Below are 20,745 nucleotides of genomic sequence, written 5' to 3'. Positions count from 1 at the left end.
TTAAACTCCCGTACTCGCTCAAGAAATATTTCGACACATAACCCCCTTAGAATAACGAGATACAACATGTTAATCAGCTTTAGAGGAGCTGGTAGGTGGATGTTGTTACCTTTTCGACAGAGCCAGGCTAGCTGTTTCCATCTGTTTCCAGTCTTTATGCTAAGCTAAGCTAACTAGCTGTTGCCCAGAGCATCAATCGAACTCTCCGCAAGAAAGTAGTGGTGGTATTGAGGTATTTTACTGAAGTAAAAGTAATTATACCAACGTGTACAAATACTCTACAAGTAAGTCCTGCGTTTCAAAATATTACTCAAGTAAAAGTAAAAAAGTTTTTAAAAATACCAAAAGTAAAAGTATTCATTATGAAGATTGGCCTGTTTAAAAATAACTAATATTATTTAATTGTTAATTAATTTATTATTATTATTATTTGTCTTTGTATTAATTCCCTTATTTATTTACTCTTCTGTATAATTTTCCATTTATTTATGTATTTTTATTTATGCATTTATTTGTATTTATTTTATATTTATTTTTAAATGTATTTATATATTTATGCAGGATTTTCCCTCTAAATTTATTTACCCAAACTTATTTATTTCTGTATTCTTTTCTTTATGTATTTCTGCTTTGTTGTGTTACTCCCGAACAGCAGGTGGCGCCTTGAACGTTGTTTTTGCAGTCCGCCAGAAAACCGAAGAAGAAAAGGGCGGAAGCAGAATACCCGGAACTTCCGGTATGTGCTTCCGGGCCCACAGAGCATGCGCAGTAGTCTCACCTTTAGCGGCTCCGTGGAGGTGAGTTAACGTTGATAATAACTCTAAATATTGGACTACGTCATCCTGCTACAGTTATGTGATATCAGGCTTTAATAAATCTCAGTATTAGTGAGTATTAAAGCGGGTTAACGTTACTGACTGATGACGAAGTAACGCGACCCAGAGGGTTAACGTTACTTCTACTTCACGTTACAAGTTTAACTTCTCAAATCTCTCTTTTACTGAGTAATAGTACCTCCATGTCTACCAGTACTGCATGCACAAATACCTCATGTACTACTCTCATATTTAATACTGACCAGAGGAGGAAGTATTCACATCATTATACTGCATTAGAAGTACACATACTGCGATGTAAAAGTACTCTGTTCACAGGTACATTTACAGTATTATCAGCTTCATGATGTTAAAGTATCAGTAGTAAAAGTACACATAAAAGTACTCTGTTCACAGGTACATTTACAGTATTATCAGCTTCATGATGTTAAAGTATCAGTAGTAAAAGTACACATAAAAGTACTCTGTTCACAGGTACATTTACAGTATTATCAGCTTCATGATGTTAAAGTATCAGTAGTAAAAGTACACATAAAAGTACTCTGTTCACAGGTACATTTACAGTATTATCAGCTTCATGATGTTAAAATATCAGCAGTAAAAATACACAACTATTCTCAGCTTCATGAAGTAAAATTATTAGCAGTAAAAGTACACAAGTATCATCAGCTTCATGTTAAAGTATCAGGAAAAGCTTCATATTTCTATTTCTAACAGACCCGCTGGTGGAACATAAGTTATTTTTTAGTTGAACATGAGTTATTTTTTAGTTGAACATGAGTTATTTTTTGGTGGAACATGAGTTGTTTTTTGGTGGAACATGAGTTATTTTTTAGTTGAACATGAGTTATTTTTTGGTGGAACATGAGTTATTTTTTGGTGGAACATGAGTTATTTTTTAGTTGAAAATTAGTTATTTTTTGGTGGAACATGTGTTGTTTTTTGGTGGAACATGAGTTATTTTTTGGTGGAACATGAGTTGTTTTTTGGTGGAACATGAGTTGTTTTTTGGTAGAACATGAGTTGTTTTTTGGTGGAACATGAGTTGTTTTTTGGTGGAACATGAGTTGTTTTTTGGTGGAACATGAGTTATTTTTTGGTGGAACATGAGTTATTTTTTAGTTGAAAATTAGTTATTTTTTGGTGGAACATGTGTTGTTTTTTGGTGGAACATGAGTTATTTTTTGGTGGAACATGAGTTATTTTTTTGTAATAATATTTGAATATGAAAAGATAAACTAAACCTTTTTTTGTCTTCCCAGTGAGAAGTTCCCGATAGTTGAAGATGCCGTCTTGTGTCGTCCTGAACTGTGTGCAGCGAACAGACGGGAGTGGATGCAAGGTTCCTCTGTTCTGGTATGTTTTATACAGTTCATTCGTATTTTTATGTAGGCTAATGCTAGCAAGCAATTAGCTTTACCATGCTAATGTGTGATCAGATCCATGAGTTTTTATTTCATTCATTACTCTTCAAAGTTGTCATTTTCTTATAGAAAGGATCTAGTTTAAAAAAAACTATGAATTATACATAGAGTGCTTAAATAAATGAGTTAACATTTTATCAAATGTTTTTTTTTAAATATAAAATTCCGAAAAATATTAAAGAGATTCAGAAAAAAATAAGACAAAAATGTCAGAAAAAGTTAGAAAAAATACGGGAAAAAAAGTTAAAAAGAAAAATGTCCAAAAAATAACAGAATCAAAGTCAATGAAAGTCCAAAAAATGTCTGAAAAAAGTCAGAAGAATGTCCGAAAAAGTTCCAAAATAGGTCTGAAAAAATTTACAAAAAAATAAAAAATTCCGAAAAATATTCGAAAAAAGTAAATAAAAAAAAAATACTCTGAAAAATGTCTGAAAAAAACTTAGAAATATTTACGAAAAAAGTTTTAAAAAATGTCCACAAAATAATGGAAAAAATGTCTGAAAAAAAGTCAGAAGAATGTCCGAAAAAAAAAAAGAAAAAAAGTCTGATAAATAATGGAATAAAAGTCCCAATAATGTCTGAAAAAAAATTTTAAAGAGAAAAATTCCGTCAAATATCTTAAAGTTAAAAAAAAAAAAAATCAGAAAAATGTCCGAAAATAAAGTTAAAAAATTGTCTGAAAAAAAGTTTTAAAAAAATTACGGGAAAAAAAGTTAAAAAGAAAAATTTCCAAAAAATAACGTTATCAAAGTCCATAAAATGTCTGAAAAAAGTCCGAAGAATGTCTGAAAGATTTCCGAAAGAGGTCCGAAATAAAGTCCTATAAATGTACAAAAAAAAAACCCAAATTCTGGAAATATCCGGAAAAAGTAAAAAAAAATTACAGAAAAATGTATGAAAAAACAAACAAACAAACAAAAGTCTGAAAAATGTCTGAAAAAAATAATGAAAAATATACGGAAAAAAAAAGTCCAATAAATAACGAAATAAAAGTCCAAAAAATGTCTGGAAAAAAGCTTAAAAAAAAAAAAAAAAAAGTAAAGTATCTTAAAAAAAAAAAAAGAAATCAGAAAAATAAAGTAACAAAAAATTTCTGAAAAAAAGTCATGTCCTGTTCCCTCGTGTGGAAGTCAATGTGTTTTTAGTTAGATGTCTGAAATAATTCCTGATTTTATTCTGATATTGGAAATATGTGTGCGGCAGTAAAAATCGCTTTAAACGTCGTTAGGTGTGAGGTCGGCATTAGTTAAACATGAGATTTTCATACCACTTAATTTGATGATACAATTTTTTTCCAGTTTTCCACACCGTGATGTGAAGAGGAAGCGTCAGTGGGTCCGTAACATAAAGCGCAGGAACTGGAAGCCGACGCCCAACTCCCGAATATGTGCTCTACACTTCACCCCGGACTGTTTCTATGCCCGCAGCGGGAGAAGGAAACTACATTCAAATGCTGTCCCGACTATTTTTGCCTTCTCCAGGTGGACACCGATATATAATATGCACAGAAAGTTAAGTGACATTGTTTACCTAGATCACCCGTACCACAACACGACGGGTCCCTCTACGTCTGGAGAAGTCACATCTACAGAGGTCAACACCGAGGTCAACACCGAGGTTAACAGTGAGGTCAACACCGAGGTTAACACCGTGGTCAACACCGAGGTTAACAGTGAGGTCAACACTGTGGTCAACACTGTGGTTAAAACTGAGGTAGACCCTGTGGTTATCACCGAGGTTTACAGTGAGGTAAACACCAAGGTTAACACCGACCCACAGTCCAGATCCACGGCTACTCAGACTACACCACAGGAACATGTCAGACCATCATCCAGCAGTTCAGCCTCTGCTGACCACTGTCCTGCTCCCAACATGCAGATCGACGCCTGTCACAAATTACACTGTAAAATTCAGATGGTGGGAAGAAAACTGGACAACTGCCGCAAAAATTTAAAAATGGAAAAACAGAAGACGAGACGACTGAATAAGAAGATCTGCTGGTTAACTGATGTTGTCGGCGAGCTGCAGCAGAACATCAGAGAAATGACACAAAATACACCGATAACGGCTCCAGCTTACTGTCGGAAACGGCAGTCTGGTAGCATGGGAACGTCTGCTAGCACGGTAACGTCTGTTAACAAGGTAACGTCTGCTAGCACGGTAACGTCTGTTAACAAGGTAACGTCTGTTAACAAGGTAACGTCTGCTAGCAAGGTAAAGTCTGTTAACAAGGTAACGTCTGTTAACAAGGTAACGTCTGCTAGCAAGGTAAAGTCTGCTAGCAAGGTAAAGTCTGCTAACAAGGTAAAGTCTGGTAACACGGTAAAGTCTGCTAGCAAGGTAAAGTCTGGTAGCACAGTAAAGCCTGCTAGCACAGTAAACACTGATGGCAAGGTAACATCTGTTAGCACGGTAACATCTGCTAACAAGGTAAAGCAGGTCCGTCAGAAAGATAAAGGTGTCGTGCCGATGGATGGATAATCAGAGGTTGTGTCCTGTGTCTTTGCCCTGCGTGTTAAATGTAAATAGCCTACAACTAATACTACATCAAATTCTGTTTGTCGTGCTACTAGCGCTACTAGATCTACTAGAGCTACTAGCGCTACCAGATCTACTAGAGCTACTAGCGCTACTAGATCTACCAGATCTACTAGAGCTACTAGCGCTACCAGATCTACTAGAGCTACTAGAGCTACTAGATCTACTAGAGCTACTAGCGCTACTAGATCTACTAGAGCTACTAGAGCTACTAGATCTACTAGAGCTACTAGAGCTACTAGCGCTACTAGATCTACTAGAGCTACTAGCGCTACTAGATCTACTAGAGCTACTAGATCTACTAGAGCTACTAGCGCTACTAGATCTACTAGAGCTACTAGCGCTACTAGCGCTACTAGATCTACTAGAGCTACTAGCGCTACTAGCGCTACTAGATCTACTAGAGCTACTAGCGCTACTAGATCTACTAGATCTGCTAGAGCTGCTAGCTGACATTGTCAAATCCGGTCAAATCCAGCCCTTCGGAAACTTTGATCTTATCAGTTTAATTCAATATATGACTATGTTGATTTTGCAAAGATGTAGTGTTTGTGTTGTTATGAACTCTGGTCATTCTATGTGGAGGGTGTACTTTATGAATTGCACATTCCTTTGTGAGGTTTGATTTAAACATTTAAAATAAAAGAACTACAGCTGAAAACAAAACGTGACTGACCTACAGTATGTTAAATGTCAGGACCGAGACCTGACTGGCACCCTGAACCAAATGATACAAATGAAAATGCCGAAAGTCAAACTGTCCCGTACACCAAACCCAGAGGCGTGCTTCCACCGCCTGCTAGCTAACAAGCTAGCTAACACCGATTGGCACAACAAAGGAAAGTTGATGCTGAAGGCTGAATGGGAGTTCTGCTTGACTGTAACGTTTATTTGCAATTTTTAGGGTTTTATGTGCAGCTGATTGCATGCCAGAACACCAGGCTGTATGGGACATGTAAATTACATGATCAAAGGTCTTCTTTTATTTTTTTATAAATGTCCCAATACATACATTTAAAGATGAATATAAAATAAATAAATGAAATAAAAAATGCTTACTGTGCTAATAATTTACTCAATAAATAAAATAAACGTCATCAAATGTAGCAACATTTATATTAACGACATCTTTATTTATTTATTTATTTATTGAGTCATTTATTTATTCATTTCTTGTTCTACATCCTCCGGGGCGGTATGCACCTCAACGTTATTGCAATCTCTATTAAGTAAGTTATTTATTTTATTATTTTTTATTTTGGCAGGTTCCATCCTCCATAATAAATAAGGGTTGAAATGCAAAGGGAAAATCGTGCAGAAATAAATAAATACATATATCTTAGAATAAATATTAAATAAATAAAAATTAATACATAAATAATAAATTGCAAAAATTAATTTAAAAATGAATAAAAATAAATACATTAATACATAAAAGTAAACTTTAAACAGAAGATTAGATAAGTAGGGGAGTTAATACAAAGATAAATAAATAATGAATTTTAATAATTAATAAAACAAACAAATAAACAAACAAACAAAAAAAGTTAAGAAAAAAATTAAATAAAAGAAAAACGTAAAATATCTTTTAAAAAAATAGTCAGAAGAATGTCCGAAAAATGTCCAAAAGAGGTCCGAAATAAAGTCAGATAAATGTACAAAAAAACAAAAAATTCTGGAAATATCTGAAAAAAAGTAAAAAATAAAAAAAAGTCTAAAAATGGTCAGAAATATTTACGAAAAAAAGTTTAAAAATATATTTACAAAATAACAGAATGAAAGTCCGAAAAATGTGTGAAAAAAAGTACGAAAAATTTCCGAAAGACCGTACGTCTGACCGTAAATGTACGAAAAAACAAACAAACAAAAAAGTCAGAAAAAAGTCTGAATAATTGACGAAAAAAAGTTTAAAAATAAGTCCAATAAATAACGGGATAAAAGTCCAAAAAATGTAAAATAAAATAATGAATGGCCACATCTATTTTCAAAATTATTTTTCTATATTTAACGAAATCTTTATTTATTTATTTATTGAGTCATTTATTTATTATTCATTTCTTGTTCTACATCCTCCGGGGCGGTAGGGGGCGGTATGCACCTCAACGTTGTTATTGAACTCTGCCACAAATCAAAAACCGCGAAGAAGAAGAAAAACGTTGCAGCAAAAAGTCCCCGCTTTTATTTTGTAGGCCTGCGCGCCTGACTTCCGGCCTCCATCTTGAGTTCGTCCAGCTTGACGCCGCGGCGGTAACCGACCGGGAGGAGAGCGGATCAATCTGGAGCCTCGGCGGGTTGATCGGCGGCTGATCGGGATTATGCGGCGACACTGACTGCTGGATCGGTAAGAAGCTGCGGCCTCCGGTAGCGCGGGACGGGCCGGTTAACGGGCGGTTTGTCCGGTTCACCGTGTTACCGCAGAGAGCCAGGAGAGCAGTTAGCTCACCGCTCCTCTCCTCCTCTCCTCCTTCTCTCTCCTCTCTCTCCTCTCTGCTCTCTCTGCTCCTTTGTTCGCTGCTGAAGCTGCTTTCTGTTTTTTCTCACTGATGCGGGTTTTAGTAAATACTGGCGCAATATGGCGGCCAGCTGCAGAGATCCACTCCTCACTGCCCAGCCGACGCATCTTCATCTCCATACAGACACACTGTTAGTTAACCTGCATATACACACATAGATCTATCTATGTGGTCAGTTAGAGAGGAGGAGGTTACCTGTGACCTCTGGATGGTCATCATCATCAGCAGCCAAAACAGCTCAGTATTTACTCCAGTTATATGAACAGGAACACTCAGTGATGACACCATGCTGTTATTATGTTATATTATACTATACTGTGAGCTGTTAGTAGAACCAGAGGAGGTGAAGCTGATGTTGTGTTCATGGTAACTGTGTTCAGCTCAGTATTTACTCCAGTTATATGAACAGGAACACTCAGTGATGACACCATGCTGTTATTATGTTATATTGTATTGTAATATGAGCTGAGGTCTGATGTGTTATTAGTACTATCAGAGGAGATGAAGCTGCTGCAGGACTCCCAGATGTTGTGTTCATTGTTTTCAATATGTTGGAGTGTAAACCAGCAGGTTGGTTTATATAAATATATTTATAAATATGTGTGTGGTGGTCAGTTAAAGAGGAGGAGAAGGAGGAGGAGGTTACCTGTGACCTCTGGATGGTCATCTTCATCATCAGCAGCCAAAACAACTCATTATTTACTCCAGTTATATGAACAGGAACACTGTGATGACACCACGCTGTTATTATGTTATATTATACTATAATGTGAGCTGAGGTGTGATGTGTTGGTAGTAACGGAGGAGGTGAAGCTGCTGCTGCTGCAGGACTCCCAGATGTTGTGTTCATGGTAACTGTGTTCAGCTCAGTATCCTCCTGGTAGTCTGACGACCTCTCTCATGGTTCCTATGTTCCCAGCAGTGTGTTTTTTTTACCCTCAGTGTTCACTGTATGTTTCCACTGATGTAGTCGACACGTTAACATCACCTACAGCTGATGTTATTCTCCTCCATACGCCCTCACATCTGCAGGTTTCTACATTTAGATGTTGATATCTCCTCAGTGGCTCAACACATTTTTACCATTCAGACTGCATCTGAAACACACGTCTCTCCTCACTCTTCTGCAACGTGAACTGCAGAGACCGACATCACCAGTCTCTCACTGTGAGAGGAGATCTGGAGCTTCATTTCACCAGGTTCAACTTACCATAATAGAGTACTACCATAGACATACAGTACGTACAGTATATACAGTACATACAGTATATACGTAGACATTTGGTGCCTTCAAATGAAACTGGTGAGCTCGTGTTTACAACATGGGAAGTCTTGTGCACGATATGTTTGGTGTTCAAGTGGTTAAATCATGAGAACGCCGCTGCTAAGCAACGCTAATATTAACGTTACTGTCGGCGTCTAGAAGCCACAGAGGCTAGCAAGCTAGCGAGTGGGTAACATCATGCAAAGACATAATGACGGAGGAGAAAGATGAGGCCGTTGAGAATATCAACATTTTCTTCAGACATATACAATTACGAAGAAAAACAACATACGACTAAAAGTACAATATATTAACTTATTATGCACCGAAAAATTAACTTCCAAGGCCTCCGCCATTTCTGACAACGTCAACAAACACGTCACAAGTCGTGAACTCGGAAATTTCAGGAACTTTTCATTTATGAGGTCGTGAATACGACATGAGGGTGGGGGGTGGCGGTCATATGGACCTAACTCGTAAACACGGTAAACACCACCACATTTGAAGGCACCAATAGACGGCACATTGACTCCTGGATGGTGGAAGCGTCCAATGAGGCGTCTATGTATAAATGTCTATGAGTTCTCCAAGGACAACGTGTTTTTGTAGGCCAACCAGGAAGTGATCATCTCCCTGGTTCCCTCCACTAACAGCCAATGGGATTGTTCCATTAGGTTTTGGATTATTGCAGAAAATCAGCTCTGCGGCAAACAAACGTTTATGATACCGACACGTTTTGTTCAGTAAGATAATCTCCACTAATGAACACCACTTTATGATTTATGAAGCGTGAATGCACTCAGCAGAAGTAAAAAGCGACCGTTAGACTACAAACCAACTCCACCGCGGTCACATGACGCGAGTAAACACAACGAGGCTGTGAAGGAGGACGTGTCGGCGTGATGATGTTTAGTCGTCTCATTTAGCCGCTTGTTAGCGACTGCCTTTTTTAAACAGTAAACTTCACTCGGAATTAAGTAAGAGATGATGAACAGCGAGCCGCTCGTTGTTGTGAAAGAATCCCCTTCAGGGCCATCCTGATTATTACACGGCTACTTACTGAAGAAATCAATATTTAGACACAAAAACGGTCCTCCAGAGTCCGACATCAGAGCTGCGCCCATAGCAACGGTCTGTTATACGTAGCAACAGTCTGTTATACGTAGCAACGGTCTGTTATACATAGCAACGGTCTGTTATACATAGCAACGGTCTGTTATACAGAAATTACAGACCGCAGAACGCCGTGATTGACCAATCAGAATCGAGTATTCAACACAGTCGTGTAATAAATAATTATAACTATGAATAAAAACTCAGTCATCATAAGTCTCAGAAAAGAAGAGAGAAACGAGCGTCATAGTTTGTTTACATGCTTTGATCTGATGGACGTTCACCCCGACCGCGGGTAGTGATTCCACTCTGTAGCCGTGTTTGAATAGCGTGTAGATGAATGATCTATGAATAATAATCATCTCAATATTGATCAAAATAATCGTGATAATAATCGTGCAGCCCTAGAAGCAGCCGGGCAAAGAGTTTAATAAGTAAATAGTTATAATAGTATGCATATTTCATAATATTGTTATTGTTCAACACAGGACATTTCAGTAGAGACATTAAATATGACAACAGAATAGAAATAATATAGTTTCACTTCTGTACGTCTCTCTGTAGGAGGACATTTTACTGGCGTCTGGTAGTCTCTTTCAGTCCAAAATGGCGGCAGCGTAGCTCTGCTGCTGGCCGCTGAGGTTGACATGGAACCAACTATTGACTTTCACTTCTTATCAACATACAATGTTTGGTTCTAGTGAATATTTCATAAATATAAGATGATGAGGAAGCTGAAAGCAGCAGATCTTCCTCCGTCTAGAAACCTGAAGAGCTTCAATCCCTCCGATCAGATCTCACATCTCAGATCCCAGATCTCAGATCAGATCAGATCTCAGATCTCCACCTCCTGCTGGATTTAATCTTCTCCACTGTGGCCTCAGTCTGATCCTGGTCTGGTTGATCCTGGTCTATCTTGGTCTGGTTGATCCTGGTGTATCTTGGTCTGATCTGAGTCAGTGTGTTAGTATCATGCAGCAGCAGCAGCAGCAGGTCTGTGGTTTGTGTTGCAGGTGTTGTTGCAGCTTGCAGCTCTTTATCCGTTATTTTATCTCCATAAAGCAGTTTGTCTGTGTGCTACTATCATGTCTGTCTGTCTGTCTGTCTGTCTGTCTGTCTGTCTCTGTCTGTGTCTCTGTCTGTCTCTCTGTCTGTCTCTCTGTCTGTCTCTCTCTCTGTCTGTCTGTCTGTCTGTCTGTCTGTCTCTGTCTGTGTCTCTGTCTGTCTCTCTGTCTGTCTCTCTGTCTGTCTCTCTGTCTGTCTGTCTGTCTGTCTGTCTGTCTGTTACTGTCTGTCTGTCTGTCTGTCTGTCTGTCTGTCTGTCTGTCTGTCTGTCTGTCTGTCTGTCTGTCTGTGTTGTTGCTTGTGGCGTTGATGACCTTGTAAACCGGATCTCATCTCTGTGATGATCTGGAGGTTTCCTCTCTGTCTGCTGCCTGTTGGATTCCAGTTGATCCAGATGTTTACTGACCTCTTTCTGTCTGTTCTGTTCTCTACCTCATCTTATATAAAGCCAAACATCAGTCTGTATAGAACAGAGACACACAGACAGGAAGTGATGAAGTCCTGAGTTGTGTGTTTGATAATTTGCATAAAGTCGGTGATGAGAAACGTCCTGCGGTGTTTCAGACACCAGAACAGCTGCTTGTTGTGGTTTCACGAAACGAAATAGATCCAACCACATCGGTCTGATAACTGATTAATCAATAGGTCAATAAATGCTTCATCATTTAAATCATTTAAATCATTTAAATCATTTAAATCATTTAAATCATTTTCAATGAAAAAAATGACAAAAGGTTTTCTGATATGGAGGACGGATCCTGCGTAAATAAAAAATAAATGAATGACTCAATAAATAAATAAATAAATGTCATTAAATGTAGCAAAAATAATATTACAAATTAATGTATCCATTAATTAATTTATTAAATGTGGCATAAATTGATATTTTTGTTTTAATTTGTGTCTTTATATATTTATCTTTGTATTAATTCCCTCATTTATTTATTCTTCTGTTTCATTTTTCCTTTTATTTATTTGTATTCATTTTTTAATTAATTAATTAATTTTTGCATTATTTATCTATACATTTAGTTTTTATTTATTTAATATGTATTTTTAAATATGTATTTATTTATGCATTTATTAACTTATTTCTGCAGGATTTTCCCTTTGCATTTCAACCCTTATTTATTTCCCTAAACTTGTTTATTTCTGTATTTTTTTCTTTATACATTTCTGCTTCTCACTCCAGATGTGTCATAATTAAATAAAAGGGAAAATTAAACAGAAGAGTAAATAAATGAGGTTTAAGATTAAGTTTTAATACAAAGATAAATAAATAAAGAAGCCAATTAAAACAGAAATATCTATTTATGTCACATTTAATAAATTAATTAATGGCTACATTTATTTTTATTATTATTTTTGCTACATTTAATGACATATTTATTTATTGAGTCATTTATTCATTTATTTTGTATTTTGGCAGGTTTTGTCCTCCATACTCCGGTTTCAGCTCGTCTGTTGTGCTAATAAACGAGATATTGAGTACTTATGATGGACATGTTTTAAAATTCCTTACCATTTAATAATGATAAACTTTATTACAAAATGCTTAAAACATTTCAGGAGGCAAAATGCATAAAGATCTTTATTAATAATCCGTTCAGATAAAATCATCTGTTATCAGTTAAAAATAAGAAAATTAAACATTGAATCTGGAATGAAGAGATCTGAGTCAGTTAATATTGAGTTAATAATGAGTTAATATTCAGTTCATAATGGGTTAATAATGAGTTCATAATGAGTTCATAATGAGTTAATATTCAGTTCATAATGGGTTAATAATGAGTTCATAATGAGTTCATAATGAGTTAATATTCAGTTCATAATGGGTTAATAATGAGTTCATAATGAGTTCATAATGAGTTAATATTCAGTTCATAATGGGTTAATAATGAGTTCATAATGAGTTCATAATGAGTTCATAATGAGTTAATATTCAGTTCATAATGGGTTAATAATCATGCCCATGATTTCCCTCCTCAGGCGGAACCCTCGGTCTCCTCATCGCGTCCATCAGCTGTGACGTGGCCTCAGTCTCCAGGCGTTAGTCTGAACCCGGCCTGTATGCAGCCTGCCCAGGGCCCGGCCTAATTCCTGGTGCTCCTTCTCTCCCACCACCTCCTCCCTCCTTTCCCCACCCTCCTCCCCCCCCTTTCCCTCCATCCTCCCTCCTCCCCTCTCCTCCCCCCCTCCCTCACACACCGACCCCCGGCCCGGCGTCACGCAGACCGACTCCCAGTGTTTAGTCTGGACCGGCGGCCCGGCTGGCGGCCCTCACAGGTGGATGAATGAAGACCCCATTCAAGAGCCCAGGGGCCCCGCGGCCCCCCCGAGCAGATGGGGGTGAGTTCAGACAACTATATGATAATAATAATAATATTAATAATAATAATAAATAATGATGTGAATTTGGTTGTTTGTCCTGATGTCAGAGCGTCCTTGAACGCACCACCAGTCGGTGTGATGATGCTGAGTGTTTGTGTGTTTCAGGACATTCAGGCGTTTCTGCAAACATGATGAAGAAGAAGAACTCACACAAGTAAGTCTGATCAACGTCATCACATGTTAAATATGACATATTCATATTTTAAACGTCAGTATCTCAGGTGATCTTCTTCATTTAGTCGTGATGGTGATTAATATTGTATTAATTCTGCAGCGCTGGTCTTTAGTCATCATCATGTGTTTCTGGGTGTCTCCCTGCAGGAAGCAGAGGACCAGTGTTGGTCCCAGTAAGACTCTGGCTCAGCCCAGAAGGAACATCGTGGGCTGCAGGATCCAGCACATCTGGAAGGAGGGCAGTAAGTCTGCTTTCAACTCATTTTATTCAGCTGATGTTGTCTTTACAATCCTCGTTGTGATCATGATGAGGGGTTTAAACCGTGTTTTGTGTTTGCTTCCTCGTAGGTAAGTCGTCCCAGTGGAAGGGGACGGTCCTGGACCAGGTCCCCGTCAACCCGTCCCTCTACCTGATCAAATACGACGGCTTCGACTGCATCTACGGCCTGGAGCTGTACAGCGATGAGAGGGTGGTGGGCCTGGAGGTGCTGCCCGACCGAGTGGGTGAGGACAACTTTTAGGCCTTTTTCCATACATGTGTGCTGGCCTGGCCTGGCCTGGCCTGGCCTGGCCTGGCCTGGCACGGCACGGCACGGCACGGCACGGCACGGCACGGCGCTGCGGGGATTAGCATCTCCATTATAACAGGGCTACCTGCTGGGAGGTGTGACTGAGACTGATGAGAAGATCTTGACTTCAGTTGAGGATGTTTAAAAGCAGCGGGCTGATCCTTCGCTGTGACTGGTCGTCAGCGGAGCGGCTTTTCATTTCCTGTATTCTTCACAATAAAAGTCCCCTGTTATTTTATTTAAAAGCTTTTATTATGAAGCTGCAAAATCAGGAAATGTTGGGTTTTCATCGGCAGCAACTAAAGACGACTTCTACAGCTGAACATGAAACAGTAAAATACAGCAGATATCTGGACGCAGGAGAGGAACTAAACCTCAAACACAGAGATTCACTTAGAAGCCACAAACTGACACATTGATCCTGACATTTTTTGGTTATTTTTTCTGACATTTTCCAAACATTTATCAGACTTTTTCTGGACATTTTTCTGTTTTTTTATTCCAGACATTTTTTCAGACATTTCAGACTTTTTTTCGGGAAGTTTTGGCCATTTATCCAGACACTTTTCTGACTTTTTTTAAGACATTTTTCTCACATTTTTCAGACTTAAAAAAAATAAAAAAATAAAAATGGTTTAGACATTTTTCCTGGTCTTTTTACTGGTCTTTTTTACTGGTCTTTTTCCTGGTCTTTTTACTGGTCTTTTTACTGGTCTTTTTTACTGGTCTTTTTCCTGGTCTTTTTACTGGTCTTTTTACTGGTCTTTTTACTGGTCTTTTTTCCTGGTCTTTTTACTGGTCTTTTTTACTGGTCTTTTTCCTGGTCTTTTTACTGGTCTTTTTACTGGTCTTTTTACTGGTCTTTTTACTGGTCTTTTTACTGGTCTTTTTACTGGTCTTTTTTACTGGTCTTTTTACTGGTCTTTTTTACTGGTCTTTTTTACTGGTCTTTTTACTGGTCTTTTTCCTGGTCTTTTTACTGGTCTTTTTTACTGGTCTTTTTCCTGGTCTTTTTACTGGTCTTTTTACTGGTCTTTTTACTGGTCTTTTTTACTGGTCTTTTTACTGGTCTTTTTCCAGACATTTTTCAGCCTATTTTACAGACTTTTTTTCAGACTGTGAGAGCTGAACACACAACATCATTCTCTCTGGTCTCCTGCACACCGGGGTTATTGTAGGAAACTAAAACTAAAATAAGCAGTGAAAAATATTGTTAGTAAACTGAAACTAAATAAAAAAAACGACAGTATATCCCTTAAGAAAAACTAAAAACTAAACAGAAAGGACATTTCCTGTGTATTTCCATAACCCCTCCCCCCCCGTGTGCCTCTCTGTGATTGGTCCAGCTCCGGCCCGCGTGAGCGACTCGCTGCTGGCGGAGACGATGATCGGTAAAGCGGTGGAGCACATGTTCGAGACGGAGGACGGGCCGAAGGAGGAGTGGAGGGGGATGGTGCTGGCTCGGGCTCCGATCATGACCGCCTGGTTCTACATCACCTATGAGAAGGACCCGGTCCTCTACATGTACCAGCTGCTGGACGACTACAAGGAGGGAGACCTGCGCATCATGCCCGACTCCAGTAGGTTCACTTCATATGACCGACTCAAACACCGACGTCTCACTCCCGTTCTTACTTCATTTTATTGTATTTAAATGAGTATTTAATAATTATTAAGGCTGCCATAGTTGATAAAAACACAACCTGACCCTCCGTCTGTCCTCCTCTCTGCAGACGACAGCGTGGCGGCGGAGCGGGAACCCGGCGAGGTGGTCGACAGTCTGGTGGGCAAACAGGTGGAGTACGCCAAAGAGGACGGCGGCAAGCGGTCGGGGATGGTCATCCACCAGGTGGAGGCCAAGCCCTCCGTCTACTTCATCAAGTTCGACGACGACTTCCACATCTACGTCTACGACCTGGTCAAGACCTCCTAAGACCAGAAGACCTGGTCCAGGAACCACCCCCCAAAAAGACTTACTGAGACCTGCTGAGACCAGAAAACAAAAAACTCCCCCAGTGAAGAAAAACTACAGCTGGCGTTCAAAACATCTGGATGACATCATTCTTTACTCGTTCTTTTATGAAACGCCTTAAACACAAGAACCCCCCCCCCACACCAAGACAGGAAACTACAACCAGCTCCAAGTCTTCAGGTGTCTCCGCCCATCTGTCCTCCATCATCAGTGTTCTTCAGACCCTGTTGGGACGCTTCCTAAAGGAGATCAGCGGTCCCGGATTACTGGACCAACTGAAACCTCGTCTGTTAAATTAGATTCTGGAACAATAAAAACTCAAATATATAAATCTGGTTCAGTTTGAAAAGTGAGATCTGCGAGGACCCGATCCTGAGATCCTCCAGGTCCCCCCCGACCCAGATATCATTTCCATCTCCAGAGTCAAAGCAGGTCTGGAACTATTTAAGTAAAACAGAAAGACCTCCTCCCCCCCCCTTTTCCTGAAACCCTGTCAGACCATTAGAGACCTCCGTCGTCAGAGGAGGGGGGGCGGACCGGTCTGAGTCTGCCGGGGTTAATGAAGGGACGGGACTTCAGGAAGACAGAGAGCTGAACCATCGTCTGTCTCCGTCTGTATTTATAGAAGGTGTACGTTGGACTACGAGGTCACACTGGTGTCCAATCACAGAGCATTTCACTGACCCCGCCTCCCTGTAGGTCACCTGTGACCCCGCCTCTCTGCAGGTCACCCGTGACCCCGCCTCCCTGCAGGTCACCCGTGACCCCGCCTCCCTGCAGGTCACCCGTGACCCCGCCTCCCTGCAGGTCACCCGTGACCCCGCCTCCCTGCAGGTCACCCGTGACCCCGCCTCTCCCTGCAGGTCACCCGTGACCCCGCGTCCCTGCAGGTCACCTGTGACCACGCCTCCCTGCCAGTCACCTGTGACCCCGCCTCTCCCTGCAGGTCGCCCGTGACCCCGCCTCCCTGCAGTGACCCCGCCTCTCCCTGAAGGTCACCCGTGACCCCGCCTCTCCCTGCTGACGAACAAAGACGCTGAAGTCTGAAGGACGCCGTGGAAAAAAACCAGAGGACATAAGACTCTTTTTTGTTTTAGCGTTTCTCCCTGTTGCAGCTGATTCCTACATTACCCATAATGACTTTAGGTTTTAACATCAGACAGTGAGAGAGGCTCAGGTCTGTTTGTTCGGCTAGCGTCAGTTAGCATCGTTAGCTCCCAGGTAGCGCTCGTGGTCGCCGCCCAGATTCAGTTTTCAGTAGGAATGCTAACGATGCTAACGAGCTGTTTCCAGGTGTCGTAGACGCTCAGTAACCACGACGATGATACGTTCACACAAACTCTGAAAAATGGATTCTGGTCCAGATTCAGGTCAAAGGAACACAGCTGCATTCTGGGAAATCCTCTTGTTGGTGAGATGAGATAGATACTGGGTGTCCAGGACGTGTATCCAGGATGTTACTAAACGGTTTATAACTCACTATAATGTAGTTGTTAACTCTTAAATCATCTTCCAGCTACATGATATTGTGTTATGAACTGTTTATGACATGTTCATAAAGTGCTTATTAATGAGAGATGAGGTGTTTATCAGAATGTCGGACTGTTCCCGTCTCATCAGTCCTGAGTTTAATGTAAATGTCGGCACAGCCAATCACGTGAAGGTAAAACTGTAGCAGTCGTCATGCCCCGCCCCCTCTCTGAGGCGCTGTTCTCTGATTGGCTGGTTTGTTCCAGACTGAACCGGTGATCCAGTGTTGTTGATTTCTCTGTTTTTATAAATAATCTTTCTCCTTCTTATCTCTTCTTCTGCTTTCATATGGACGCCCTGTATAGTTCCTTCTGTTTATATGTTTATATGATCTCTTTGTATATGATCTGTTGCTTTTATGTTCTGTGTATACTGTTTATGACCCAGTCAGCTGTAGGAAGATCTGATCCCGACTGCACTCCGCTGAGCCCGCCGCTGAGCGGGGTTAATGTTTCTTTGATGTTTCTGTACGGAGTCTGGACTAAAGCGCTCCTCCTTTTTAACCGTTAGAACTCAGTCAGAGACTCCATCTCCCACAATCCTGTGCTCTGAGCTGATGTAGCTCCACCCACCACAGACTTGACTCTACATTAGCATTAAACAGCCATGTTGCCTGATCCACGTCTGGCGTGCCTGAAGGGATCCCCAACATCTCCAACTAAACCTTTCTCATTCTGGATCCCGACCGGTTCTAGTCCCTGACGTGGGTTCCATAACACTCTGTTCTGTTGTGAAGACCATTTGTTCCGATTCTACAACCTAGTTCCTGTTCTAGTTGTTGTGGTACGTGTTCCATCAACCGGCACGTTCTGACTCTAGAACACCGAGACTAGTCTGGAGGTTTTTTCATGTTTTTATTTTGATAGTAAATTCTCATCATGGAACCCCACAAGTTCTGGTTCTAGAACACGTTCTGGTTCTAGAACACGTTCTGGTTCTGGAACACGTTCTGGTTCTTGAACACGTTCTGGTTCTAGAACACGTTCTGGTTCTACAACACGTTCTTGTTCTGGAACACGTTCTGGTTCTAGAACAGGTTCTGGTTCTTGAACATGTTCTGGTTCTAGAACACGTTCTGGTTCTGGAACACGTTCTGGTTCTAGAACACGCTCGGTCTCTGACTTCTAGAACATTTTGTTCTATTTTGGAGAACTCTTGTTCCGACTCTGTTATCTGTCGTTGGATTCTGTGGAACGTGTTCCGTCACATCGTGTGTGTGCAACCCGTTTAGAACCCTCGGTGTGGTTGAAGCAGGAACACGTTTGTTATTCGTTAATTGACGGCTTCAGATTCTAGAACGTGGAGACTCCCGGTCCCAGGCTGCGGTGTGAGTCCCGGAACATTTGACTCAGATTTAAAGTTCTGATTCTAGAACCATTTTAAACAACATTCATGAATCCGTTTGATTTTTCTGTATCTCATCTCATCCAGATGTCTCGTCAAATGTTTATATACAACCGTTTTTCTGAAGGACGAGCACGTTTTACTTTCATCTTTAGGTTCTAGCGAGACAGAGACTCTTATTTTGAAATCTGTTTGTTTGGACCGTGCGTTCTCCGTCTGGAAGCTGGGACTCTAGAAGATCTCGTTCATATCACCACATTCCACCACTGTTCTAGAACCTAAAATACACAGCTACACATTCTAGAACATTCTAGAACACCTGAGACTAGAACATTCTAGAACACACAGTTTCATGTCGGAACCCCTCCCCCCGTCGTGTTCTGATTGTAGAACGCGTCTCGTTTCTTTCAGATATAAAAGGATCTGTTAAGAACAATCAGAGAACAATCAGAGAGCAGCCAGAGAGGATTTAATAAATCAGAACTAATAATTGAGTGATCATATGTGAAACATATTTCCAGTTGAAGCGGAGCAGATGATGTCGTTTCTTTGTTTCAGGTAGAAGTGTGTTTGATCTCCTCACCTGGTCGTCCCGCTCCGTCTGCTGTCTCTGTAATCTCCGCTCACATCCAGGAGGAGACAAACCAGCTGGTGTCCTTTGATTTAGTCTCTGCTGCCGTTATTAAAGTTATCATGGATACCCACAATGCACCTGGCTTCAGGCTGGATGAACCAGGTGATGATGGGCCGTAGTCAGACTCCTGGGTGGTGGAGGTGGAGGGGGGGGGCAAAGACCAGGGTCTGGGTGGATCTTCAGCCTCCGTGATGTGTTCAGGAGCCGACACGCCGTTCGTATTTTACAGAGAAACATTAATCTGTAGTGTGTGTGTGTGTGTGAGAGAGAATGTGTGTGCGTGTGTGTGTGTGTGTGTGTGTATGTGTGCTGTCGATCAGCCCTGTTCAGAGCAGTGTTGTTTTTGCATGCCTCTATAGCTCTCAGTGTAAATCGATGTGAGTTGCATGTCGTGTAGTTTTCAGTTGTTCGGCTGACTTCTGTCCGTTGTGGCTTTTCGGTGCCTTTTCGTTTGATTTCTCTGTTTTTGTTGATTTCCCGTTTGATTTTGTACCGTGTGTCCCAGAAGGCTGCTGCTGCTGTTTTTGGAGTTATTGAGCAGAAAATATCAAAACTAATGAAAAACAATGGAAGTGGTCCTGCTAGCGGAGCCGACAGCAGCTCATAGCAGGAGGTGATGACAGGATGTGTGTGAGTCGTGTTTCTGGGTGGATTGTCCCTTTAAAGAGTGCCAACTACAGATGCCAGTGTTGTACAGCAGTGAAGAGCTCACACTATTTACTAAAATAAACCAGTTCTCTGTTTTTTCACTCCCGAGTCCGTCACTTCTTTCTGCTTTTAGACTTAAAGCTGCTGAACTTTTCAAGAGACGTCACAACAAGAACAACAAGAGGAGCTTCAGGTCAGAGGACACAACGCTGAGAGACGAACTCAAACACATCAATCAAGTTAACAAAGAAAAACAAACGGGATTCTTAGCGATGAATGTTTATTAATTTATTGGTGGACATAATAATAATCCATCTAAACAAACATGCTCACTGTGGTTATATTAAATATCATCTGATGATTATTTCAAAATGTCAGAAACAAAAGTCAGATAACATGCCAGTCTGATAAATTAATACATCATGTAGAAATGTTTTAACAACTCAATAATAACGGCAAAAATATATCAAGATAAATACAAAGAAATATGGTGAAGTATTTATATATTTCTGACTGATTATACAGAATCCTACAGTCAGATAAATATTGTTTTATTCCTGGAATTTCAGATCCAGAGGTGAATAAGGTTTTGTTGAGTTATCTCATCTTATAAATGAAGAATATATACAGTGTATATATAAATATATATATATATACAGTATATATGTATATATATATATACAGTATATATGTATATATATATATATGTGTGTATATATATATGTATATA

The 20,745-nt window shown here is 40.1% G+C and overlaps 2 protein-coding genes across 2 annotated transcripts; both read left to right on the top strand.

Annotated features, from left to right (window-relative positions):
• The first annotated feature begins 1 nt into the window (after position 1).
• Positions 2 to 4,741, top strand: LOC141770166 (uncharacterized). Its single transcript, XM_074639823.1, has 4 exons — positions 2 to 797; positions 2,099 to 2,192; positions 3,559 to 4,384; positions 4,529 to 4,741. Exons 2-4 carry the CDS (start codon positions 2,122 to 2,124, stop codon positions 4,739 to 4,741), a joined length of 1,110 nt encoding a protein of 369 aa, XP_074495924.1. The 5' UTR covers positions 2 to 797; positions 2,099 to 2,121.
• A 2,211-nt stretch (positions 4,742 to 6,952) lies between these two features.
• On the top strand, positions 6,953 to 20,116 carry spinb (spindlin b). The gene is made up of 7 exons (XM_074639635.1): positions 6,953 to 7,139; positions 12,743 to 13,102; positions 13,250 to 13,298; positions 13,466 to 13,560; positions 13,667 to 13,822; positions 15,234 to 15,467; positions 15,621 to 20,116. Exons 2-7 carry the CDS (start codon positions 13,048 to 13,050, stop codon positions 15,818 to 15,820), a joined length of 789 nt encoding a protein of 262 aa, XP_074495736.1. The 5' UTR covers positions 6,953 to 7,139; positions 12,743 to 13,047; the 3' UTR covers positions 15,821 to 20,116.
• The last annotated feature ends 629 nt before the right edge of the window (positions 20,117 to 20,745 follow it).

Source organism: Sebastes fasciatus, chromosome 6 (genome assembly GCF_043250625.1).
Source record: "Sebastes fasciatus isolate fSebFas1 chromosome 6, fSebFas1.pri, whole genome shotgun sequence".
Classification (NCBI taxonomy): domain Eukaryota; kingdom Metazoa; phylum Chordata; class Actinopteri; order Perciformes; family Sebastidae; genus Sebastes; species Sebastes fasciatus.
Note: the sequence above shows the minus strand (reverse complement) of the source record. Positions and strands in the feature narration are given on the sequence as shown.